The 26,495-nt window shown below is 59.4% G+C and overlaps 2 protein-coding genes across 5 annotated transcripts in view; both read right to left on the reverse strand.

Annotated features, from left to right (window-relative positions):
- Positions 1-12,699, reverse strand: part of FANCG (FA complementation group G) — a 27,317-nt gene extending 14,618 nt beyond the window's left edge. Inside the window, 7 exon segments of the mRNA XM_054031717.1 lie at positions 1,293-1,446; positions 3,061-3,254; positions 3,982-4,113; positions 6,451-6,541; positions 12,391-12,429; positions 12,432-12,548; positions 12,550-12,699. Of these exon segments, the coding sequence (XP_053887692.1) occupies positions 1,293-1,446; positions 3,061-3,254; positions 3,982-4,113; positions 6,451-6,541; positions 12,391-12,429; positions 12,432-12,548; positions 12,550-12,603 (781 nt within the window). The 5' untranslated portion in view covers positions 12,604-12,699.
- Positions 12,620-26,495, reverse strand: part of PIGO (phosphatidylinositol glycan anchor biosynthesis class O) — a 17,582-nt gene continuing 3,706 nt past the window's right edge. For 3 of the 4 annotated variants that reach the window (XM_054031712.1, XM_054031710.1, XM_054031709.1), the window contains 8 exons: positions 24,671-24,794; positions 23,468-23,627; positions 22,515-22,688; positions 17,497-19,066; positions 16,685-16,888; positions 16,193-16,395; positions 13,262-13,332; positions 12,620-12,740 (listed from right to left, as the gene is read on the reverse strand). In XM_054031712.1, the coding sequence (XP_053887687.1) occupies positions 12,620-12,740; positions 13,262-13,332; positions 16,193-16,395; positions 16,685-16,888; positions 17,497-19,066; positions 22,515-22,688; positions 23,468-23,627; positions 24,671-24,794 (2,627 nt within the window). Of the gene's footprint in view, positions 12,741-13,261; positions 13,333-16,192; positions 16,400-16,684; positions 16,889-17,496; positions 19,067-22,514; positions 22,689-23,467; positions 23,628-24,670; positions 24,795-26,495 lie in introns of those variants that run through there. The other variant, XM_054031711.1, reaches the window with a different exon arrangement.

Here is a 26,495-nt window from a genome sequence, read left to right on the forward strand (position 1 = left end):
CAGCCACCTGGGAATTTTCCAGCTAGAACGTTAACCCCTAGGCAGTGCTGGGTCTTCTGGCTGAGAGCTCCACAGGGAACGGACTCTGTCGGGAGTCTGACATGTTTTATACAGCGCCATGTGAGACAGCATCACTGACTACCTCCCTCGCTAGCCATCTCAAACCTCCCGCCCGACTCTGGAACTCCGCCCTTGGACCCAGTACGGTTATGTCTGCTCTGCTAGGACTTGGAATACACAAAGGGAAAGCCATCTGCATCCCCCTCTACACCAGGGTTATGCGGGGGGAGGCTTGCCCTCTGTCTGCATACAGAAGTGCAACCAGTGGAGAGGACAGGCCCCAGCATTAAATAAGCTGGCTGCTAAGAGTGGAGCGTGGCATGCTGGGACATGTAGTTCTCCCTACCTGTTTAACACACAGAGGCATTGCCATCAATTGGCTGCCCCAGGGTGAGCAGTGCGATACTCACCTCCTGGGGAGCTCCAAGGACAGTCAGGACAGGGATCAAGCAAGAGGCCTGACCAGGGCCGGACAGGGCTCCAATCACACTGCAGTGAAACTTAACCAAGAAGTTGCAAAGCTGGCTCCCAGGTGCACTGTAACCCATTCTGAACTCACAACGAGCCCCCTGATAGCCTTCTGCCTGATGGGGGCCCTTTCTCATCCCCGGCACAGCTGAAGAATGAGGCACAGGGGCAGGCATATGGGGAGGCCCTGTGACGCTGCAGCGCAGAGCTGGGCCAGGGAGCAGGCCACTGGGGAAGACGGGGGGCCCCCGTGACATTGCAGGGCAGGGCTGAACCAGGGAACGGGTTACAGGGAGAGACTGGGGGCCCTGTGACGCTGCAGGGCAGGACTGAGCCAGGAACTGAAGTAGGGAATTTACATGCACATCTAAGATACTGGCGTTTATAGACGCTCCCCGGGTTATGCAAACCCGACTTACGGAAAAAGTTCTGTAAGTGGGTTTTTGTTGTTCTTATTGGCGTAACTGTCGGGTAAACATCCCTGACTTATGCAAGGCATTCTGGAACGGAACGCCTTGCGTAAGTCGGGGAGCGTCTGTATTCTGCAACTCTAACTCAAATAAGAACATGAAGAGCAGGAAACAGGTTTCCTTCAGGAGCAAGGCTGGTTGCTCCAGGGAAGGGAATGGCTGAGGGAATTCCAGCTGGTGACGGCACAGTGCTGGCAGACTCGGATGGCAGTAGGCCCAGGAGGATGGCTGGCACTGAAAGGGGAGGAGCAGCAGCACCCCGCCTGGGGGTGAAGAAGGCCCCTCTAACCATACCTTGCAGGAAGGCAGCTGAGGTCCACAGTATCTCTTTCAAGTCCTTGGTGCTCTGCACCACGAGGGGCGACGTGTCCCCCTCAACAGGCACACTCCATGCCTTGAGAAGCGCAAGGAGCTCATTCTCACCCCCGTGGGCAGAAGGCAGCGGGCCCTGCGAAAGGCACGGGGAGAGAACATCAGCGGGTTACTCAGCACTGGAGGCACCAATCCCAGGGCCCAAAGAGCAGGTCTGGGGGGCTGTATTGTGCCTCTTGAGCCTTTCGACCGTGAGCTCCATGTGCCCGGACCACGCCCCACCGCAGCCTCCCTCTGGCCTCATTCCTGATTCGCACACTCGCTCTGGCAGCAGCAAGCTTCTTCCCACCTCCTGCTGCACTAGATCAGACCATTAGTCTGGTATCCTGCCTCCCTGCCCCAGATGAGTTCAGTGCGCTTTCCAGGGCTGCCCCAGCACACCAGCATCACGTGCAATCCATTCAGAACACGAGAAATCCCAGAGGAGAGATCCTTTGTGCCACGAGCCCTGTGTACGCGAGATACCCAGACTCCCCAGCTCACCCCTATTGTCACAGCCTCTCTGCTGGAAGAAAAGCCCTCGCCGCCTTTCCAGTCAGCAGGAGACAGTTACCTCTCAATCACAGTCAGCAACTCACTCGCTACAGAAGCTGGAGGTCTGCTTACGAACTTCCCTTCCAGTTTGCTTGGCGACCCTGCCAGGGATCTCACTGCGTCGGGCGTTAAGAGCCCACAGCAGAAGGGGACTGTTTGAGAGCACTCACTGCACTTTGGGCATTAGGAGAAAGTTCTAGTACCAGTGAGAGAATTATTCATGCTGAATGGGGAGTGCACTGATGGGCTTGGGTCTTTTGTTGACACAGCACTTTATGCTGGATGGTTTTATAACAAATATTTATACCAACTCGGGCCCCCTCTCACAGACCTGCGGGCATTTATTTAGGCCTGCATAGATATTGCTCTAGGGCAGGGGTAAGCAACCTATGGCACACATGCCGAAGGCGGCACGCGAGCTGATTTTCAGTGGCACTCACACTGCCCGGGTCCTGGCCACCGGTCCGGGGGGCTCTGCATTTTAATTTCATTTTAAATGAAGCTTCTTAAACATTTTAAAAACCTTATTTACTTTACATACAACAATAGTTTAGATATACATTATAGATTTATAGAAAGAGACCTTCTACAAACATTAAAATGTATTTACTAACAGGCGAAACCTTCAATCAGAGTGAATAAATGAAGACTCGGCGCAGCACTGCCGAGAGGTTGCCGACCCCTGCTCTAACGTATGCTACAGCCGTTCAGAACTCACTGTAACCGCAGGAAATCAAACTCAGATCCCCTTGGTCCGAAAACAGCCCCCAGCACATGAACTAGTTGTGCCTGGGTTCTGATCTCAACATGCAGGTCAGAGACTGTCCCAGACAGGGTGGAATACACATCTGGCCAGCTCATAGGAACCACATGGGTAACCAGATTCATGCTCCTGGCTGCAAAGTGATACCTGCAAGGGGCAGACTGGAATCCTTCCCCTCCAGTATGGGCAGCATCACATTAGTGCTCAGGTGCTATACGGGAACTGGGATTTAAGCTTTCCTCTAAAGCATCAGGTACTGGCCACTACCTGACTCGGATATGAGACGAGAGGGACCCATGGCACAGTGTAGTACAGCAAATCTTCCGTACACCAGCCAGCGGCTAGGTCCCTGCCCCAGCACTGATCCGCCGGGGAGAGGCCATGTGGTGTTACCTTGGTGTCACTCAGGAGCCGGAAGAGACCAGTGACGCTCCCCAGGCAGTTTGCTGCCAGCCATACCGCTCCCTGCAGAGCACCTAGTCGATGCAGAGGTGCGCACAGCTCTTCTGTGGTCACATCCTGCAGCACTTTCTGCCAGAGCTCCTCTGTGCTGAGATCCTGCCCAGACACCCCACAAGCCTCCAGCACTAGAAGAGGAAAACAGCCACAGGACCATGGGTCAGTCTGCTCAGCGCCTTATCCCGTTCCAGCAGCCTGACAGAGCCTTAGCAAAAGAGAGGCCCTGCCTTGGGAAGGGACTAGACACGGCCTGGAGCAGTGCAAACTCCATTAGCTCTAGGAGAGGCACAGAAGAGCTTTCTGCCTGCTACGGTGGAGAGGAAGAGAACCCCAAAAGGAGAGAGAGGAACAAGAGTTCTCCCACACAGGCACTGGAGAACGATGGGCGCTCACATTATCAACATTCGGTTGTATCCCAGGCCCAGAGCCAAAGCCGCCACATTAGCTTTGCCGACTCCTGCTAAACAGTCACGTCTGCCAAGAGGGAACATACCTGAACGCTATCAGAGTCTCCCTCCCCGAATTTCAGCCCATTTCTCTAAGTTCCCCCAGTCCCAAATCACCGTAAGTCAATTAGTAACACTTCTGTTTTCACTGTGACCTGTGCTACTCTCTCGGGCTCTTCGTTTCTTGTAAGTTTTTCTGTTCCCCCTTGAAGCCCCAAGTCTCCAGACTCCAGCACACGCAGAACACGGCAGCTGGCACCTTCACTCACCCCTAGCCTCAGACAGCTGCCAATGCCATTCACATTGAGAGCGCAGAGAAACCACCCTCCTTACTCCATCACCATTCCCTGGCCTTGCTCCAGCCAGCCTAGTGACCTTGCCTCTCAGACACATGGGACATTTTCCTTACCCCTAATGAGCCCATGGTTGATTCTTTCCGCTTCTCCCTCGACGAGGCCATCCGACTCACTAACCGCAAAAAGCAGGGAGTTGTAGAGGACAGTAAGCTCCAGCGAGAGGCTGGGGAGAGCAGCCGGCAGCCCTGCAGTTAGAGACCAATGCAACAAGAGGCTAGCTGGAGACATGAAGGGTGTATCAAACAGCAATCCCTATGGAAGCTTTCATCAGGCTGCCTTGTACCAGCAATTGAGCCTTCCTGCTCTGGTTCTCAATACACTGCCTCAGCCCTAGAATCACGTAGAGGGGACCAGCATCAGGCAGGTATAAGAGCGTAGATTACCTCCTGCATCTGGAAGCGTCAGGCTGTCTGCCTGTGCCTCCGTTTTCTTCCAACTGGTTAGGTAGTCCGGGGCTTTGGTCCTCCAGCACAAAGATTAGAGTCCTGTCAGCCACTCTAGCAGAGCATCAATGGTCACTTGGCCTCCCGGGGGTGGGTTGTGGTTTCCACACCCTCTCTCTGTCGGGGAACAGCGACCCCGGGACAGCAGTGGGACTTATTCCCAAGAGCGACCTGCTCTGCTGTCTGCCAGGACCACTTGCTCCTTCATGGGATCAGACAGCAGGGCTGGAAGGGACCTCGGGCGATATCTAGTCCCCCGCCCCGCTCCAAGCGGGGACCGACCCCAACTACATCATCCCCCTTTCCCCACACCCACTCCCCGCAGGCAGCGGCTGAGCAGCGCTCAGCGGCGGGGCCCCGTGTCCCGAGGGGCCGGCGCGGGGCCCGCGGGCAGGAGGCGGGGGCCGGGGCGGGCAGGAGACGGGGAACGGGGACCGGGGCCGGTGCGGGGCCCGCGGGCAGGAGGCGGGGCCCGGGGGCCGGCAGGAGGCGGAGGCCGGGGGCAGGAGGCGGGGGCCGGGGGCAGGAGGCGGGGGCCGGGGGCCGGGGGCAGGAGGCGGGGGCCGGGGGCCGCGGGCCGGAGGCGGGGGCCGGGGGCCGGGGCGGGCCGGAGGCGGGGGCCGGGGGGCCGGGGCGGGCCGGAGGCGGGGGCCGGGGGCCGGGGCGGGCCGGAGGCGGGGGGCCGGGGGCCGGGGCGGGGCCGGAGGCGGGGGCCGGGGGCCGGGGCGGGCCGGAGGCGGGGGCCGGGGGCCGGGGCGGGCCGGAGGCGGGGGGCCGGGGGCCGGGGCGGGCCGGAGGCGGGGGCCGGGGGCCGGGGCGGGCCGGAGGCGGGGGGCCGGGGGCCGGGGCGGGCCGGAGGCGGGGGCCGGGGCGGGCCGGAGGCGGGGGCCGGGGGCCGGGGCGGGCCGGAGGCGGGGGCCGGGGGCCGGGGCGGGCCGGAGGCGGGGGCCGGGGGCCGGGGCGGGCCGGAGGCGGGGGCCGGGGGCCGGGGCGGGCCGGAGGCGGGGGCCGGGGGCCGGGGCGGGCCGGAGGCGGGGGCCGGGGGCCGGGGCGGGCCGGAGGCGGGGGCCGGGGGCCGGGGCGGGCCGGAGGCGGGGGCCGGGGGCCGGGGCGGGCCGGAGGCGGGGGGCCGGGGGCCGGGGCGGGCCGGAGGCGGGGGCCGGGGGCCGGGGCGGGCCGGAGGCGGGGGCCGGGGGCCGGGGCGGGCCGGAGGCGGGGGCCGGGGGCCGGGGCGGGCCGGAGGCGGGGGCCGGGGGCCGGGGCGGGCCGGAGGCGGGGGCCGGGGGCCGGGGCGGGCCGGAGGCGGGGGGCCGGGGGGCCGGGGCGGGCCGGAGGCGGGGGGCCGGGGGCCGGGGCGGGCCGGAGGCGGGGGCCGGGGGCCGGGGCGGGCCGGAGGCGGGGGCCGGGGGCCGGGGCGGGCCGGAGGCGGGGGGCCGGGGGCCGGGGCGGGCCGGAGGCGGGGGCCGGGGGCCGGGGCGGGCCGGAGGCGGGGGCCGGGGGCCGGGGCGGGCCGGAGGCGGGGGCCGGGGGCCGGGGCGGGCCGGAGGCGGGGGCCGGGGGCCGGGGCGGGCCGGAGGCGGGGGCCGGGGGCCGGGGCGGGCCGGAGGCGGGGGCCGGGGGCCGGGGCGGGCCGGAGGCGGGGGCCGGGGGCCGGGGCGGGCCGGAGGCGGGGGCCGGGGGCCGGGGCGGGCCGGAGGCGGGGGCCGGGGGCCGGGGCGGGCCGGAGGCGGGGACCGGGGCGGGCAGGAGGCCGGGGCCGGGGCGGGCAGGAGGCCGGGGCCCGCGGGCAGGAGGCGGGGACCGGGGGCCGGCAGGAGGCGGGGGCCGGGGGCAGGAGGCGGGGACCGGGGGCCGGGGTCCGCGGGCAGGAGGCGGGGATCGGGGGCCGGGGCCGGGGCGGGCAGGAGGCGGGGACCGGGGGCCGGGGCCGGCGCGGGGCCCGCGGGCAGGAGGCGGGGGCCGGGGGCCGGCAGGAGGCGGGGGCCGGGGGCAGGAGGCGGGGCCCGCGGGCCGGAGGCGGGGGCGGGCAGGAGGCGGGGACCGGGGGCCGGGGCCGGGACCGGGTCGGGCCCCTCCTACCTTGGATCTTGCGGAGCAGCGAGTCGAAGGCGAGTCGGCAGCGCCGCGCCGCCTGCTGCGCCGCGCGGCCCGGGCCCGATGAGCGGCTGGCCTGCAAGGAGGGAAGCCGCGGTCAGGGTCTCCCGCCGGGCGAGCCCCGCTGCCGGCCGGGCCGGGCCCGGGGGGGTCTCGCTCCGGCCAGTCCCGGCCCCCGCCCCGCGCCCCGCGCCCCGGCCCGGCCCCGCCTACCCGCCAGCCCCCGGCCAGCCCGTCGTTCTCCTCCGTCCACGCGCGCAGGCAGCCGGCCCCCGCGGGGGCCTCGCGCCGGGCCCGCTTCGAGCCGCGGGGCCGGCTCCGCTCTCCGGAGCGCGCCCGGCCGCGGGGATGGAGCCTCTGCGCCATCTCCCCCTCGGCCACGCCCCCGCGCCGCGGATTGGCCCCCGCGTTCGGGGCCGGGAGCGGGGATTGGCGGAGGGAGCCGGAAGTGCCGGTTGCTAAGGGAGCGGCGAAGCGGAAGATTTGACGTGGCTCTTGCGTCTCAGGCGTGGGGCGCGCGAGGCGCAAGCTGTAACGGGCGGGGGCGGAGTCCGCCCTCGCTGGGCGTGGTCAGAGCGCGGGCTTGGGGTACGGTGGCCGAGGAGAGCCTAATCGCTCCCCTGGCTGCTGCTAGAGCAGCGCGAAGGCTGCCCTGGGCTCTGCCCGCGGGGGGCGGGGGGAGTGCAGCGCAGAGAGCCCACTTCCCACCGCCCCGGGGGGGGGGGGGGGCGCTGCTCTGCACTTGGCTGGGGCCGAGACAGGTGCACCCCAGCAAACACGTGGGGGGATGGAGGCCAGGGCTCCTGAAGCTGCACCTAGAGAAACCTCCCTTGGGTGCTAGGTACCTGCTCCTGCCATCTGCCCTGGCTCAGGGAGGGCCCTGGCTGCCCCCCAGGGGGGCTGGTGCCCAGGTGAAGCTGTCATGAGGGGGGTGCAGGAGGCCCATGGGTGCTAGGGCTGGCACATGGCGATGACCCTACCCCACGCCATACCCATGGGCCTGCTCGCTGGCCCCCTTCTCGGAGCTGCCCCCTGCCCTCCACTCCAATGCAGTACATCCCCACACCCGCTTGCCCTTCTTCACCTCTTCTGCACGGGTTACACCCCGTCCGCTGCCAGGTTGCTGCCTCCCTTCCCCGCCCCACACAAGTACAAAGCAGCCCAGGCTCACCTCCATTTTGGATCTCACACTTTATTTGCAAGGATCAGTTTTGCTGCAGCACAGAACCAGACCAACGGCAGAGGCCACCTGCCAACATTCTCGAGTTCAATCTTTCACCTTCCATTTTCCCTAAAAGAAGGTTAACAGACAATAGCCTAGATATGGGACTGGACTGGGCTCCGAGACCACTCACAAGTTACCCTACTTGGATTTAGTTAGGAGAAGCAACAGCCAAACTCACAAAGCAAATCTTCCCCACCACCTAGTGATTATATAATTAAACAAAACCGTTAATTAGTTTCTAGCTCCTTCAATGAGGATCTCACTGCATTTTACAGACCACTCAGCCTCGCAATACCCCTGCTAAGGTAAGTCAGTATTATCTCAATTTTAGGCAAACCGACACAAGAAGTGAAACAATTTGCCCAAGATCACAGCAGGTCAGTTGCAGACGTGAAAAGAGAACACAGTCTTCCCACTCCTCTGTTTGGAGCACTTGCCAGCTCTGTCCCATGACTGGAGTGGTCCAGAGGTGATGTTTTCAGATGAGCGACTGCTGCCAAGTTGCCCCCTCCTGTCTCCGTTATAAATTTCTACTCACTGGCAGAGACTCCAGAGCCACTTCCCCCTTGTCGGCTGAGTTGATCCAGCGGAAAGAAAAGCGACAATCAGCTCCACAGAGATGCCCCGTAGTGCCCAGCATCTTTAGAGCACTTTGTTCCCGTGTGCTCAAGGTGCTTTACATAAATGGCTGTTTCCCCGATTTTCCAGACGGGGTCCCTGAGGCACAGCAAGGTGAAGCAACTTGCCCAAAGCCACATGGCCAGTCAATGGCAGAGCCAGGTCTCCTGAATCCCAGCCCTGTGTGCTGTCTGCTGGACCACACAACCTCCCCAGGGGGCAATGGGGATGCAATGCCCAGCGACCTACTGAGAGGGTGTTGGCACCCCTAAGGGAGGCAAATGGTTTAAAACATTGCAAGGGAGGATAAACCGAAATAGGACGAATGGGAGCAAAAGGAAACAGGCTTAATTATAGACTGGTGCTGACATATGTGAAGCTGTGGAATAAACCAGACAGGACCAAGGCCTTGAGAACACAGTCTGTGACCAGCTCCCACCTCTTCCCACCCAGGCTTTAGAAATTAGACCCAATCACACACGTGTCTATGGCTCTCCCATGCCAAAGCTCTGCACACACTGCACTTGTCCAACCCTTGGGTGGGGTGTGCACGGCCGGAATGGAGTTTTACACCGGCACAGACAGACAGGCATCGCCAGATCTATTTGTAGGTACTGGCCCTGATCTACAGGGCCCATGAGAGGCTAGGCCTGCATCCCATGGATAGTGTCTCTGCCCAGTGCCCCAGTAGACAGTGTGGAGGGACAAGTTTAAGGAGCAGATGATGGATGACCCTCCTGCCCCATGTCCCAACCTACTGAAATCCCCGTTGAGGGGCATCAAGGGGGGCTCCAGCCTGGCCCTGCTTCGGGAACAATGCAAATCCCCCCTTTGAATGGAGTGCACCCCCGCTGGGATGGAAGGGAGTGGGGAGACTGTGTGCCAGGCTCTGGCCAGGGTTCACTGGGACGCTGACATTGTAACAGTGCCTAGATGCTGTGCTGACAGGCTGAGAGAGGAAACAGATGGCAGGATTTTCTTCCTCAATAGCGCCCCTTGAATTCAGAGACCGAACACACCCCTAACTCCCCTAGAACCCGCACGCCCTGGCTGGGCCCAGCAGCCTCAGTGCTGCAGTTCAGAGTGTTCAATTAACAAGCACCGCCCGTTTCCATCCACTAGAACAACCAGCACGGCACGCTTCCAAGGTCTCCAAGCACTGGACAACTATTAACTCATTGCCCCGCAGTGTAACCCCGGGGCTGTCCGGCGTCTCTGGTACATTAACCGGAATGGCAGCTAAGCGGCTAGGTTCAGGGGCAGCTGGAAAAAACTACTACAGACCTAGACACGTACAAAATGGCAAGCGTGTCGATAGCCCCCGCTGGGTCATCTGTCTGCTTGGACCCAGTTCCTCGGGGCAGCAGCCTAGTCTCCCTCGGTACAGCGACCTGGACAACAGGTCCCAAATCCTACCCGGGGCTCCTTGGCACTCCCGCGATATAACTATTCCATGAGCCTCACTCCGGTGAAGACGTGCACCCTGACAGCCCAGTGCAGGGTCTCGAGGGAATTAGATTATTTCTATTTCATTGACTGGGAGACTGAGGCAGTGGCCCAAGGTCTCACTGTCTGTGGCAGATCTGGGATCAGAAATCAGGAGTCCCAGCGCTCAGGCCTGTGCCCAAATTCACTAGCCCACCCTGTAGCTACAAGAACAATGGGACTTAAACATTTTAAAGATAAAAAATTCAAAATCAGTTTCAGCCCCACCCTGAGCTGGCAGGGGATACAGCATGAGTTAAAGGGTGGGGGGGCAGAGTTTTGTGCTTTTCATGGAGCCAGGACTCCTGGGCTGTGTTCCTGCTTGCGTGACCACGGGCACACCACAGCCACAAGCGCCTCAGGGGCCTCATCTATAAACCGGGGCTAATCCAGAGCTGACTGGGCGGAGGGGGAAGGCTGGAGGCCGTCAGCTGCAAAGCGCACGGAGATCTCCAGTGACACGCCCCGAAGTGCTGAGCAGTGCAGTGAAAGCTCCTGACGAAAGGGAGCTCGGCTGACATTGGGGAGAAGGGGAAAGCAAAGCCCAGACTCCTGGCTCGCGACAGGGATGTTGTGGGACAGTAATACAGCTTTGAAGACCACAGAGAGTTGTACTGCAAGGCCGTTCAGACTAGCGCCTACGGACTAGGCTGCACGGCTGGGCATCAGGTAAACACAGGTGATACGGCGGGGGTCACTCCCTGGCTTCAGCAATGCGAGTTGCCTAGAGTTCGAATGCCACCTGCACCCATGCCGGTCCCGTGCCCATGGGCAATCCCTGCGAACTGGCCAGCAGGACTCAACAGGGTCTGCACTAGCAGCTACAGCAGAGAACCATTCTATAGCAGGGACCCCGTCTAACCAACCCGCTCAGCTACTATCCCAGGGAGGGCAAACACGGGGCCCACAGAATTACAGCGACTAGCCAAACCCACCCACAAGACACGCCCCCGTCAGACCAGCTGGGCGCTTTGGGGCTAACAGTAGCAGTTCAGCCAGGCAGGATAACTTTGGGGGGCCACAAAAGGACCCAGAGGCAGGGCCCAGAACTACCCCAGCCATAGCACAGTGAAGTGAAGTCAGACACGTACAGCTCTGGTTCAAAGCCAGAAAGAGACGGGGCTCAAAAAGCAATCAAGTCAATGACCCCGGCAAACAGCTCTTAGCTCCTTTTGCCCTCGAGAGCTGCCGTACCCAGCACAGATCGCTTCACCCACCCCGGGGGAGACAGCAGGGTTTAATAGCACCAAGTAATACCACAATGGCTTAGGGCAGGAAGGGAAGAAGACCCTAACTGCAGAATGGGACCGTCACTGGAATTTAGCCAGGCCCCACGGTTAACCCCTGCGAAGAAGGGATACAATCTCATGATCATAAATAGTAGGAGTGAGGTTGGGACAGCTCCTTTGAGAGGTCACCCAGAGCAGCACAACATCCTGGGCTGGAGCACCCAGGTCTGTACTGCAAAAACCACCGTGCTCTGAATCGCCACCACCACCACCTGCAGCACTGTTTTCTTACAGATCTTCCAGCCACGCGGCCAGGCCCCACCCTGCCGAGCTTGTGAGATGTGGCCCAACCTCGACTCCAGGTGGTGCCCCGGCGTTTCTGAAGGCGCTAAGCTATCAATCCTGCCGGGGCGTTATCTGCTCCCAAAAGCCTTCGAGCCCTGGTCTCCAACCACCAATGAGCCCACGCCAGTGGCTTGGCCTGCAGTTCTTGGCTCTCCCTTCCTCCTTTAACAAGGAGCCTTGATCCTAGGCCCTGTCACTACCTGGCTGCCATTCGCTGTGCTCACTAACCAGCCACACTGCTTGGGTCACTCGTCATCACAAGCGTGGGGTTGGGAGCAGCCACAGCTCCACAGCAGATTCCAGGGCATGCACAGAACAGGAGACGGGGGGCTCTGGCTGCTACAGCTGAGGCCTCTGTTTGGATACCAGAGAAGGCTGAAGCCCTGGCTCAGAGAGGATTTCATTCCTGGGTACAGCTCCCTCCCCAGCAGTTTCCAACAGACTTTGTACAGACTGTTGCTAACCCAGCCCCAGGTACCATCTGAAAGCGCCATGCTCTGCAGGCTTTTCTCTCTCTCACACACACACACACACTTCAGCAGGGTGCGGCACTCACATGCGCAACCCTGAGGAAGACCAGAATCAGTGAGGCAGGGGGCATTCCCATCACACAACAGCAGACAATTCCTCCTTCAGCACGGGTGGAGCAGCCTCGGAGAAGCTGCTGCTGCTGCCCGAGCCCAGGGACGTGCGCTGCCCGGACTCCCCTCTTTGGGAGCCAGGGACCGGGAGGAGGCTGCTGCACGGGCAGAGAACAGGGAGGTCACTCCTCTGGTGCCCACATCCCCCAGGAGCTCCTCAGTCGACGAGGCCCCGTCTCTGCCCCAGGCGAGGTAGCAAACACCAAGGCAGCGCACAGCCCCTCAGTGGCCAGCGGTGCGTTCTGCCCAGCGAGGAGAGATGTCAGGGAAATGCCAGGAAGATCCAGCTACAGGAGGGCACTTGAGGCTTTGTGCTTTCGTCTCCTCCCACAACAGACCCTTTGCTGCGGCCGAACGTGCCTGGCCTGGGCTCCAAACCCACCTGGCGGGAGGCAATGAAGTTGAGCTCAGAGTCCAATGACACAGTGAGTGAGGCCAGAGACCAGCCAGCCCCGCTCTGTCGCGCCCAGCAGGGAGACAGGGATAATCCCCAGTTATTGTCCATGGTGGCGGCTCCCAGGTCCCGCCAGGCCTTGCGAAGCAGGGCCCCAGCCGTCACCTCAGGGGACGATGCTCCGCGTCGGGTTCCCTGCATCTCGGCTGCTCAGACGTTACCTGGTCTGGAGCTGCTCAAACCAGGCGCTGACCGCGCAGTCCACACGCATCACCAGGAAAATCCCCAGCAGGAGGCAGATGCTGCTCACCATGAAGCCCAGAGCCTCAAAGAGGAACCTGCAGGCAGGACAGACACACTGCATGCATTGCAGCCCACGTCCCTGCCAGGGACCAGGGTCCGCCCCGCCACCGTCACCTCCCATGCCCCCGGCCTAGACTGCTCTGGCAAATCTAGCTTTCTAGTTTGAATCTGACTCTCCTGACAGTGAGGGGCTGAGGGGTCACAGATCCCAAAGCCAGATCTCGGGCCTCCTGCCCACACGGGCCAGGGTATCCCACTGGGTCCTGACTCCAGCCCAATAGCTTGTGTCTTTCAGAACAAGTCAGCCTGGACTTACAGGCGCCAAGCGAGGGAGGAGCCCCACTGCCCTGCCGATCTGCTCCAGTGATTAATCGCCCCTTATCTCGCTGTATGAGCGTCGCCAACTCCACAGCTCTTCCATGCCCCCAAATCCTGCCCTGCGGCACCCCCTTCTAGGCCACAGTGGACCCTTCTGGCCTTGGAATCTATGACTAGGAGTCAAGCTGCCAGGAGCAAGAGGCCAACCCCAGGACAGAGGGGAGTTCCTGGGACTTACTTTGGGGCAAACACCTTCCAGACCATGAGATGCCTCCTGAGGATCATGGCTGCCCAGACGCAGGCCAGGAGCTGTGGGGAAGAACAGGGAGAAGGCAGAGTCACACATCCCCCTTAGAAGCCTCACCCAGCCCATGGCAAAGGGTATGAAGCCAGGCAGGTCACTGGGCCAGGTGCAGCGAGCATCATGGGAAAGCAAGTTAATTAACACCCCAAAAGGGACTCCCTTCTCTCCTCTCCCGCCTTATGGGGCACACACTCTGTGCACATACCTCCGAAGGGGCTGCAGCCACTGGGGACATGTAGTGTCTCCCCAACGCATGGATTTCAATGAGGGAGATGGGAGAGCCAGACCAGTCTCCCCTGGGGACAGACACCAGGCCCCCGGGCTGTGGGGAGTGGCTAGGATTATAAGCCACACACAAAGAGAAGAACTATAACCAAGCAGGGAACGAGTCTCACAGCGGGAGATCTACAACTTGCCAGGACACCACAGGCTGCACTCAACTGACATCAGATGTGCCCCTGTCTTCACAGGGCAAAGGGACAAGGTACAGGCAGCCCCTTCCCAGCATACAGCCCCTTCGCCGGAGTGGGAGGGGCAGGGGGGGAGTCACACCTGCTCCCACCAGCTCCGCAGGGCCAGCCAAGCTACAGAACAGGGAGCTGGAGTCGCTCCAGCTCACACACCAACAGAACTGTTAGCTAGGTCCCAGGCTTATGCAGGGCCAAACTCCATTATCCCTGGGCAACTCCACTGGAACCTGCCTGCAAAACCTTTATGGCTGGGGATGATGCAAGAGATGGAGAGAGCCCAGCTGGACCCCTCCAATCCAGGGGGAATCTGCAGGGCTGGCACTTAGAAAACATGTTTTTAAGAAGCTACCATCAGCGACAGTGAGTTTGGGTTTGTGCTATCTTTGCATTAAGAGCACTTGCGCAAAAGCACAGAGGAAAGAGGAAAACCCTGCACACAGTGTTCATGGATTTTGGGAAGGCTTGAGAGAAGTCATGTGTGGGTGGAGAACGAAGACCGACACTGTCAGACTCGTCCGGGACGTAGGCAAGCGTGCTGTTACCACTGCCAGAAGGCCAGGCGGAGAACCTGAGCCGTGTCTAGCAAGTCAGAGCACACCGCCGCTTCTCGTTCACACTGACGCTCGAGGCACTTACACCCAACATGCAGAGTGGCACCCTGGTGCCTGCTTTTAGCAGATGATGAAGGTCAAGTAGCTAGTTTGACAGTCCAGGAAACAATGAAATTCTAAGCAGAACAGGAAAGACATGGAGTAAATGGAGCGAAGCGAGCGGAGTGATCTGTGATAGGAGAACGCGGTCAGCCTGACAAGTAAGAGCTACCAGACGGTAATTACGTACAATTCACTTCTGTACAGCTCCGCATGCTGGGCACTGGGGCAGAGACAGCAGCAGATCTTGACGAGAGTGGAAATGAGAACGTTACGATGGCTGCTTGGAGCCACAAGAATGGCCGGCGCTCGGAACGAACTCATTCGGGGAAGTGGGAAGGTGGGACCAATGTCAGAAAAGCTGAGGGAGCCCACGCGCAGACAGTTTGGACACGGGAAAAGCAGATCAGAAGAATATACAGGAACCAGGGTGTTAAACTTGGGAGTGGAGGGTAAGAGAAAGGCTGCAAGACCCAAAACATCCTTGGGGGTATCACAGAAAAGGAGTTAGCGAGACACAGCTTCAAGGCGCTGGAATGGAGACGGGCTGGAAGAGACAACCCCACATAGTTGGGTGTACGGCTAGACGCAGCAGCAGCTACCACCACCCTGCTCCCGAATCCCCCCCCGCCTGGCAGAGCTGTTACGGGGGCACCCCCGGACTCACAGCCCGAAGGGGCAGAGGTGCAGCAGAGACCAGCGTCACGTTCCAGTGAAGATGCAGCCAACACTTACCCCTGGCAGAAGGCCAGTGCACCATGGGAGTTGGTGTGAGGGGACTAGAGGGAAACCCCATTTGTGTTCATTAGCTCCAAGGAACCCAGCAGCCACAAGGAAATCCTAGGGCTGACCCGGGGAACTTGCCCCATCTCCGACTCATTACCCCAAAAGGGTGAGACTGGATGGGCCCAAGCTAAGCCAGGGGGTCTGGCTGACAACCCACCCTGAACTCATGCCACTGGGCCCAGCCATTGCAGCGCTCCCACTCGCGGAGATCGGCAGGAGTCCCAAGACCTTTTCAGCACTGGGTAGGAGAGGACTGAGGGCAACCTGGACTCAGCGTCCCGACGTCTATTAAGGTAACAGCCCCCCCCACTCAGCAAATCTGCCCCACGTGCACCCGAGTCTGAGCCGCTGCCTGTAGGGACAGAAACGTCTTTACTGCTTTTCCCTCCGCTGAGCCCTGCAGAGCTAGCCCAGCCCTAGGAGCGGGAGCTCGAGTCCCTTCCCTCCTGTGCGTCAGTGTCATCAGCACTGACTCTGTTCCGATCAGTGGTATCAAGGGCAAACCCTGCCCCGCAGAACCCTTCGCGGGAGAGGGAAGGAGCCCAGGCTGCGACTGTGGTGCTGGCAGGGAGCAAACCCCTGGTTTTTACTTGGAAGCTGAGCACGTCCACAGCCAGATTTCCAGGCTGGCTGCCAAGCGAGGCGCCTCCGGCTTCCAGGGAGTCCTCGGCACGGGCCAGGCACGGCAGCAGCCCCACGCCGTCCGAACAGAATCACGCTTCAATCAGCGGGAGCCGAGGGGCGTGGCTGAGAAGGGCAGGCGGGTTTGGGTGGCAGGTCGCACGCCCCGGAGCCAGCGGCACCGCAGCGAACTGCCACTCCGCCTCCACCCACTGTCACTCTTTGCCCCGGCTGAGAGCTCAGGGAACAGTCCCATTCCCACTCCACACTGCGGGCCTCGTTATTAACCCTTCGGTGTCCACACTGTCACAGGTCAATGCTGGGCCCCCCGCCCCTACCTGCACGCCAAGCACAAAGAGGTACTTGAGCCCCAACTGCAGCAGAGCCGCTGAGAACCTCTCCGGAGACTCCCGCAGCCTCATCTCCATCACGGGCTCCTCCTCCTCCTGAAGCTCCTCCCGCAGCTCCTTCTTCAGCCTCCTCCTCTGGGAGTTGGGCGCCTCACAGACGAAGGGCCAGAGCAGGAGCAGAGGGCAGCCGACTACCTCAAGGACAAAGGCACCGAAGTTACCAGGCGTCCCAGCGCCTGGGGGGGGGGGGGGGACACACCCAGCTGCGGGGCGGGGTGGGGATTGCTGTCCTGCACAGGGCCCAGCAGGGACTGTTAACCCCTCGGATGCCAGCTTCATTCTGCTCACCAGTCACATGAGAGCAGTGTGGCTGGGGCTCGCTAGTGGGTCTGCTGGAGAACCCCGGGGAGCTGGCTGCTCCCTCAGCGGCGAGCCGGGCGGCCTGTCAAAGCAGCCGGGCTCAAGAGGAAATTCACTTACCTGCAAAGAGGATGTGGGAGGCGAACGTGTTGGCCCCCACCAGGATAGCGGGCAGCAGGTGGGTGCTGTGGCCCTCCTGGAAGCCCACGAAGGCTGCGTTCCAGTGGATGGCTGGGAAGATGGGCTGGTGGCCCGTGGAATAGAAGAACTGGGTGGCAGCAAAAACCCAGGCGGTGACCGCATACCAGGGGACCACGAAGGGCTCTGGGAGGGACAGAGAGACCAGCATCACGGGCAGGCCTCTGGAGATGGTCTGACCCACAGCTCAGACAGGGCCAGCGTTAGCCCTTTCCCTGCCCTCGCCCCTGAGAAGGGGAGGGATGAACCAGGCTCCAGCACTGGGCACCTTGACCTTCTTCACCCGGGTTAAGAATGGTAGGTGCCCTCCTGGGCAAAGCACCAGGCTGGGGGTCTTCTCGCCAGAAGGGTGCGGGGAACTGTGCAGCCCTTCAGCTCCCTCCCGCTGGGCTGTTAGCCCAGGTGTGGAGCGTGAGCAACCCTCCCCCCTAACAGCAGGGACCCCACCACCCGACAAGGGGCCCTAGCCCCCAGCCTCAGGCCTTCTCTCCCTCTCCCGTGCGGTCAGCCAGAGCCACTGACAACACAGGCACCCAGTAACCAGCCCCACAGAGCGGGGTCCCTTGGAGCCCAGCCCCTGCGCTGCCTGGGCCTGCAGCGACTCTTGCAGCCATGAGACAGGGCTCGGTGCATCCCAGGCTCCAGGATGGGCAGCGGGGCCTGGGACCAGCGTGTAGGAGAGTCTGGGACCCCCCAACCAAGACAGAACCCCCCCCTGGCCGCCCCCAGCTCACCGGTGTCCCCGGCGAGGCTCACGACACAGGCGTGGATCCGCAGCAGCACAAAGGCCTCCAGGAAGAGGAGCAGGAAGGCGAGGCTCATCCTCTCGCTGTGCAGCATCAGGAGAAGGAAGCCCAGCAGGGTGAGAACTATGACTAGGGTGGCTGAGTACACGCTCCCCAGCCCGTAGGCTGCCACCGTGGCCCTCTGGTGACCCCTGTCTAGCTGGGTCTTCAGAGACTCCTGCATCCTCCTGTAGATCTGTGGGATGACGTGCTGGAGGTCGGCTTGGGAGCTGGGGGCCCCCTGATAAGGGGTCACAATGGGCCCCACTGACTCCCGGCTGTCCTTCACGAACACCGTCACGGGCGTCCACAGCGCCAGCAGGAGCCCCAGGGACGCCAGGCCGTAGACGGCCCGTGGGAAGCCCACCAGCGCCACCTGCACCAGCTCCTGCAGCTTGCCCAGCGTGTCCTCCGCCCCCGAGGTGACGGCCCAGTAGCAAGCGATCCAGACAGCCGCCAGCGGGAAGGCCCAGCGCACGAAGAGCACCAGGGGGCTGGTGCTGTTCAGGTTCCCGTAGTGCCGCAGCCAGCGCCGCACGGCGTAGACCAGCCCGGCCAGCGAGGCCACGCACAGGAGGTAGAAGAGGTTCTTGGCCTGAGTGCTCTGCAGGCTGGCGAGGGGGGCCAGGAAGGACGAGGGCTGGCAGTGCGGGATCTCCTCGCGGCACTGGTGGAAAAGGCCTGAGAGGCGCAGGCAGGCCAGGAGCACAGCCAGGAGGCACAGCAGCTGCCAGCTCTCCTTCTGGTAAAAGGCAGAGCCCGGGGGTTGCTTGGGGACTTCTGGAGCAGTCAGCCGGCCGTGCCAGTGCAGCTTCCCCACCAGCAGGATGGCCAGGGACGCGAGCAGGAACGGGGCCACCCGGGCCTCGGCCACCACGAAGCTGTCCGAGAACATGGCGCAGCACCGGATGAAGAGGATGCCCATGGGGAGGACCAGCCCCTGCCACGCTCGCAACCTCTGCCAAAGGCCCGCGCTGGCCACCGGCGGCTGGCCACCACCCAAATGGGCTCGACGGGACCGGCGGCCCCACGAGTGCCAGAAGAAGGCCAGCTGGGAGGCGGCAGCAGACCACGACAACACCAGAATGAGGTCCAGCCCCTCCCTGGTGAGCAGGTGGCCCAACCCCAGCACAGCCGCCACCGCCAGGCCCCAGAGAAGCGGGTACAGGAGGCGGCTTCGGTAGGAGAAGTCCAGGGCTGCCGCCAGCTCCGAGGCGACACAGCAGAGCAGGCAGGAGGCGGCGATGAGCGCACAGCCAGCCACCATGCGCAGGGGGTGGAAGCGGGCCCAGGACTCCATGCACACGGCCCGGGCCTCGCGCAGGTAACGCTGGAAGCGGCCAACCAGTTGCCCCAGCCTGGCCTCCAGCTCGGGTGATGCAGGCAGCCCCTCCCGCACTTGGGCCAGCAGCCGGTCGTGCTCCTCCATCGCGGCAGAGAAAAGCTCCCGCAGGTGCTGGAGCCGCTCGGCCGGCAGGTCCTGGGCAGCCAGCGAGTAGGAGTGCAGGAAACGGTCCACCTGCAGAGAAGGACCAGGGTTACAATGGAAACGCTCACTGCTGCCTCCCCCCTCCCTCAGACAGGGGCTGGTCCAGAGCGTCCCCAAACACCTGCCAATGGAAACCCACCCACAGCAGCCCTGCCCTCTTCTGCCCAGGCCAGCGACGGCTGCGGCCAGCACACACAGGGGCTGCATAAGCCACAGTCGGCGATTCAGGGAGACTGTGGAGAGAAGGGACCATTGGATCATCTCATCTGACCTCCTGTGTAACCCAGGACAGAGAATTTCACCATTACCCCAGCACTGAGCCCAGTGACTTGTGTTTGACTAAAGCATCTTCCAGGCAGGCCTCTAATCAGCCTCTAATGTGCCTCATTTTGAACCTGAATTTGTCTGACTTCGCCTTCCAGCCACTAGTTCTCGCTCTGCCTTGCCCTGCTAGATTTAAGAGCCATTTAGTACCTGGGATTCTCCCCCATGCAGGTACTGACACACTGTAATGAACTCACTTCTCACTCTTCATTTCAATGTACAACGTGGCATTCGGCTGTATGAAAATGCATTTTGTTTGAATGGACCGAGCACATGCAGTTCTCCAGTTTGCCCTGTCTTCATTATTTTCCTCTCTGCCCATCTGTGTCACCCACAAGTTTTAATCAGCAGGGATTTTATATTCACTTCCTGATCATTGACGAAGACGTTGAAAAACATTGGGCCTAGAACTGATCCCTGCGAAACCCCACTAGAAAAACCCGCCCTTCAAGGATAATTCCCCACTGACAACTAGTTTTTGAGATCTGTCAGTTAGCTGGTTCTTACGCCATTTAACGTGGGCTTTATTGATATTGTATCATGCTAGTGTTTTTAAAAAATCAGATCATATGGGTTTAAAGTCAAAACCCTTACAAGTGTCTCAGTCTATTACACCCACGCAGTTACCTTTATCAACCAAACTTGTAATCTCATCAAACAATGAAATCAGGTTTGTTTGACATGACTGATTTTCCATAAAACCATGCTGACTAATGTTTCCTAGATTCTGATCCTTTAAATCAGTGGTTTTCAACCAGGGGTTCGCCGACCCATGGGGGTCCACAGACTCTGTCTATGATTTCCAAAGGGGTCCGCACCTCCATTTGTAATTTTTTAGAGGTCTGCAAATGAAAAAAGGTTGAAAATCTTTGCACAGCTGCAAATCTATCAGTTGAATCCTGTATCAGCTATTCCATTACTGGCACAGGATTGGTGTCAGGCTAACTGGCTGTTTGTTCCCTGAGTCACCTCTTTTGCCTTTTTTGGATATTGGCACAACAGGAGTGCTCTTCCAGGCTTCTGGAAGTCCCCCATTATTCCAAGCTTTATTAACAATTAGGGCTGTCAAACAATTAAAAAAATTAATTGTGATTAATTGCGCTGTTAAACAATAACAGAACACCATTTACATATTTTGGATGCTTTCTACATTTTCAAATAGATCGATTTCAATTACAACACAGAATACAAAGTGTACAGCGCTCGCTTTATATTTATTATTACAAATATTTGCACTGTAAAAAAGAAACAAAAGAAATAGTATTTCTCAATTCACTTAATACAAGTACTGTAGTGCAAACTCTTTATCATGAAAGTTGAACTTACAAATGTAGAATTATGTACAAAAAAATAACTGCATTCAAAACCAAAACAATGTAAAACTTTAGAGCCTGCAAGTCCACTCAGTCCTACTTCTTGTTCAGCCAATCGCTGAGACAAACAAGTTTATTTACATTTATGGGAGATAATGCTGCCTGCTTCTTGTCCACAATGTCACCTGAAAGTGAGAACAGGTGTTCGCATGGCACTGTTGTAGCTGGCATCGTAAGATATTTACGTACCAGATGCAGTAAAGATTCATATGTCCCTTCATGCTTCAACCACTATTCAGGGGACATGCGTCCATGCTGATGACAGGTTCTGCTTGATAACAATCAAGAGCAGAGCGGACCGATGCACATTCATTTTCATCATCTGAGTCAGACGCCACCAGCAGAAGGTTGATTTTCTTTTCTGGTGGTTCAGGTTCTGTAGTTTCCGCATCAGAGTGTTGCTCCTTTAAGACTTCTGAAAGCTCCACACCTCGTCCCTCTCAGATTTTTTAAGGCACTTCAGATTCTTAAACCTTGGGTCAAGTGCTGTAGTTATCTTTAGAAATCTCACATTGGTACCTTCTTTGCGTTTTGTCAAATCTGCAGGGAAAGTGGTCTTAAATCGAACATGTGCTGGGTCATCATCCGAGACTGCCATGACACGAAATATATGGCAGAATGTAGGTAAAACAGAGCAGGGAACATACAATTCTCTCCCAAGGAGTTCAGTCACAAATTTAATTAACACATTTTTTTTAAACGAGCATCATCAGCAGGGAAGCATGTCCTCTGGAATGGTGGCCGAAGCATGCAGGGCATACGAATGTTTAGCATATCTGGCACGTAAATATCTTGCAATGTTGGCTACAGAAGTGCCATGCGAACGCCTGTTCTCACTTTCAGGTGACATTGTAAATAAGAAGAGGGCAGCATTATTGCCTGTAAATGTAAACAAACTTGTTTGTCTGAGCGATTGACTGAACAAGACGTAGGACTGACTGGACTTGTAGGCGGTAAAGTTTTACATTGTTTTGGTTTTGAACCCGGTTATGTAACAAAACAAAATCTACATTTGCAAGTTGCACTTTCATGTTAAAGAGACTGCACTATAGTACTAGTAATGAGGTGAACTGAAAAACCACTAGTTCTTTTTACAGTGCAAATATTTGTAACCAAAAATCATAACATAAAGTGAGCACTGTGCACTTTGTATTCTGTGTTGTCACTGAAATCAGTATATTTGAAAATGTAGAAAAACATCCAAACTATGTAATGTGTGTCAATTGGTATTCTATTGTTTAACAGTCCGATTAATCGACGGCCCCATTAACAATTAACACAGCGATCTCCTCGGGCAGCTCTGTTAGGATCTAGGCTCGCTGAAGTCTTCTATAATCTGTGTCGTTCCAGGCGATGCTGCCAGCACATCCCAGAGTCTGGCTGCTGACACCGTCTCGCCCATCGCACTGCAGTAGGCCAGGCTAAAAGTGCAGCAATGTTTCCCCGAGGGTAACAGGCGGTTGTCTGTGACTGTGAGCAGGAGGGGGGCATGTAGGGCTGGCAGTGAGACCGGGGGGTGGGGTGGCTGGGTCAGGCCCAGCAACGCTCCTGTATTAGCAAACAATGTCTGACCCCAAACAGGGAAGATCAGTTCTGGCAGGATTCCCTCCAGTTGGCTGAGGAGGATTATAAAAGGCCGCCTTCTCGAGGAGAGCGAGAGGCGTGGCTAGAGGGTGACAAGAGGACCGGGAGCCAGGCCTCCTGGGGACCAGTCCTGGCCCTGCCTCTGTGATCCTGGGCCTCTCTGTGGAATGGGTCTGGTAAGCGCCGGTTGCCCCCACCTGTCTGGCATTGATGCGATACGCCGAGAGCTGACTGAGTGCTGCCGAAGTGGCGGCGCCGTCCCCCGAGAACAGCTCAGCCATCACCTCCCCGATGTTACCGTAGGGAATGGGCACACCCAGCAGCAGGGCCAGCGTGGGCACCAGGTTCACCTGCGGGATGGTTTCCGGCTCCTGGAGGAGGATAAGGAAAGGGAGCCCATCCGGTCAATAGACTAGAGGGGATGAGCACGCATTGATCTTCTGGGCAGGGTTAGGCCAACCTGGGGGCCGGAGGGCACAGATGCACTTGGCACCTGCCACCCCGCACCTCTGAGGCCCCATCTGCATCCACATCCCCCTGGGCCTGCCACGCATACCCCCAGCGCAGGCCTGGGAGGCAGTGACGGTGGTCCTGTTTGAGAGCCAGAGGGCAGCCCTTGGGCCCCTTGCTCCGAAGGGGGTGGAGAAGCTAGAAACCTTAGTTGCCATATCCCCCAGCGCCCTGCCAAGGTGGGAGGATCCCTGCTGCGGGGAAGGACCTAGCGGTTTCTGCAGGGCCCAGGCCTAGCATGGCTGGTGGTTAATTTGGCCCTGCTCAGCTTCTCTGCACTCAGCTGGGTGGTGCAGAGAGGGGACGAAGAACCTAGGAAGGGATCCACGTGGGGAAGACAATCTCGGCAGGCCCCTGAACCCCCGGGCAGATGGGAAGGGAAAGTCTCACCCACCTCACTTTCTCCCGGAGGGGAGAGCCCCTCTCTGGGGGCACAGACAGAGGAGGAGCCGCCCCCGGAATCCACTCAAGCCCTGGGCTGGGCAGACAGGTGTTTGGGTCACATTTCCTTGCTGCTGGCCAGACGTCTCCCTGCTCCTGGGACCCTTGGGCTCACTCCCCCTGCAGGCCCCATCCCAGGTATGTGCCCAGCAGGACTCAGGCCCCCAGCCAGGGCTCCGCTGCCGTCCCTCTCCGTTACCTCAGGAAGGTGGGCTCCAAAGAGAGGCGTTTTACTGTACACGAAGAGCGCCGCGTTCACCTCCTTCTCGCTGTCTCCTCCGTGGTCCCCAGTCTCCGTCATTCCATGGTCCCCTGCCACCAGCAGCAGGGTGTCGTTCCCCAGGTGATCCACCAGCGACCTGCCCATGAGACAAGGCTCATCAGTCACCTCCCACCGCACTGACCCATGCCTGGATGCAGCCCCGGGGCGGGCTCTGAGCACAACAAAGCAGCACCAGGCCCCACTGCGAAACCACGACGCGCCTGTTCCTGTGCTAGGAGCTGGCTGCTTCCCCACAGAGGGTGGCAGCCCAGACGCTATTCTGATGGGCTCCTTAGAAATGCAAATATTAATCAGAGCCCAGAGAGAGCAGACTCCTCCTAGATCCGACGTGAACAGCAGCGACAATTCGTTCCTGGAAGGCCATTCCGCACAGAAACAGGCTTAAAGCTGATCCTCTGGGGGGCCCAGGCTCCAGCACAAACCTCTGGCTCATTCAACATGCCTGGAAGGGGGCTGGACGCTTTGGGAAAGCCTTTCGCCTGCCATGGGGCTGTGTGCACAGCACGGCCAGCTCCAGCTCCAACACCCCACACAGGCAGAGCTCTTGTGACTCACCCCCAGCCCTTCCAGCTGTTCCGTGACCCCAAGCTTTGCGCCACCTTAGCGCCCTCTAGCCAAGGCTCCGGAAGTGCTTCTCAGACTGTACCCAGCCTCACCACCACCAGGGGTCACTGTCTCCATTCTAGAGAGGCTCAGCTGGGCCCCAACGGGCTAGAATATTTTCTGCAAGTTCAGCGAAGGCTTCAGCACAGCCTCTCTGGGCAAAGTCTGGGGGCAGCCCCTGCTCTCCACGACCCGGTTCAATCCCTGCCAGCGTCACAGCCTGTGGCTGACGGTGACCCTCTCTCCTGGTGGGGGACAGCCTCAGGGCCCCACGGCGGGGCAGGCTCCTTTTCAAGCTGTCATTTCCCTGCTGTGTTCTCAAAGCCACGTGCAGCGCGAGCGCCCCCTGCTGCCCAGCACGCCTGCAAAGGCTGTACGGGGGCTCGTCGTGCTGCTGCAGTGGATCTCCGGGAGGCTACCGAGGAGAAGCTCTGGGTTCAGGGGCCTCACACCCCCTAGAAAAGCAGGTGCCGAGGCGAGTGAGCTGGCAACCTCCCACCCCAAGGCACTGGTCACCTGAGCATCTCGTTCATCTGGGTGAGTTTCTTGGCCATTTCTGGATGGTCTGGTCCATGCTTGTGCCCACAATGATCCACACCCAGGAAATGAGCGATCAGCAGGTCCCACTCACCACCATCCACTGCAGAACGAGGGAGAGGGCACGTTAGACCACAAGCTGTCCCCTTCTGCTAGCCAGACAGCCAGCGACTCCAGCCTGGGCCACCCTTCCTTCAGCCTGGCTTGCCCCTTTCCACTACGCTGGGAACCCCCACAGGTATAAGAACATAACGGCCCTGCTGGGGCAGACCAACGGGCCAGCTCGTCCTGGATCCCGTCTGCTGACAGTGGCTGGTGCCAGGTGCTTCAGAGGGAATGAACAGAACAGGGCAATTTTGAGTGATCCATCCCTTGTCATCCACTCCCAGCAACTGGCAGTCAGAGATTTAGGGACACCTAGGACATGGGGTCGCATCCCTGACCATCTTGGCTAATAGCCATTAATGGACCTGTCCTCCAGGAACTGATCGAGGTCTTTTTTTAACCTAGCTATACTTTTGCCCTTCAAGCATCCCCTGGCAAGGAGTTCCACAGGTTGACTGTATGCTGTGTGAAGAAGGAATTCCTTATATTTGTTTTAAACCTGCTAAACCTGTTAATTTCATTGGGTGACCCCTGGTGCTTGTGTTATGTGACGGGGTAAATAACACTTCCCTACTCACTTTCTCTACACCAGTCATTTTACAGAACTCTGTCATATTCCACACCCTCCCCCCCGCCCCCCACACACACACCCTCATTAAGATGAAGAAGCAAGGATGCAGTATGAAGACATAAACCTGGACTGCTCACTTGGCAGAGCCCCGCCCTCAAAATCCTTGTGTGGTTCAGATGAGCCTCACAGCCCCACTGAGGTTGGTACTATCACCCCATTGTGCAGCTGGGGAAACTGAGGCACCCCACGATAAAGGCACTTCCAAGAAGAACTCAGCTCGCCAAACTTACAGCCCTCAGCCATAGGTACACTGATGTTTTATCTTGAATGTGTGTCATTTTGCCTGCTGCTTCTTTTATATTGCTAGCGCTACAGGGCAGGGATTACATTCTCCTCTGTGTTCACAACGGGCCTAGACACTGGGGAGGTTACTGCAGTAAGAGCAGCCCCTAGGCTGTCTCCTCCTGTACACATACTTCAGTGCAGACTGTTCTGTCTCTGATCTACAGATAGGAAGAGATGCATTTTAATTTAAGGGACAAAAACTCTCCCACAAGGTGGCTTCCCCCTACCTGCAGGGCAGATTTCTGGTTTTCTCAATGACAGCCCATCTCCACAATCATTTCTTTAGGTCTATAAATAGACTGTAAAAGGCACCTTTCCCCCAGTCCTGGGCCTTGGACAAAGTCCAGCTAAATGCACACAAAACCCAGGTCTCGAGCAAGCCCCATCTCCCAGCGTGCCCTGACCATTCCTGAACATCATGTGCCTGTCTGAGTGTTTCAATGACAGCCAGGCAGGCACCAGCTTCATAAGGTCCCTTCAAGGTTAAATGCCTGGTACAACGTTCACTGCCTGCGCTGTCCCCCACTCCCGTGTGGCATTCCCAGGGCAGACCAGGCAGTTCTAGGCTGTGGACTGCAAGGCCCAGCATGCTTAACTCCCTCTGGATTGGAGGAGGGGCATTTAGAGAGTCTGGGGACTGAAAAGCTGCCTAGTTGGGCTGCTGAAGCCAGGCAGAGCACTGCAGGCTACGTGGGCTGCAGCTGTGATCAGGTGCGGACCCGGAGTTCCTGACCCGGCTGGGACGCAGAACAGTCCTCAGCTGGGCTCCACCCTAGGGCACTC

This window comes from Malaclemys terrapin, chromosome 6 (assembly GCF_027887155.1).
Source record: "Malaclemys terrapin pileata isolate rMalTer1 chromosome 6, rMalTer1.hap1, whole genome shotgun sequence".
Taxonomy (NCBI): Eukaryota; Metazoa; Chordata; order Testudines; family Emydidae; genus Malaclemys; species Malaclemys terrapin.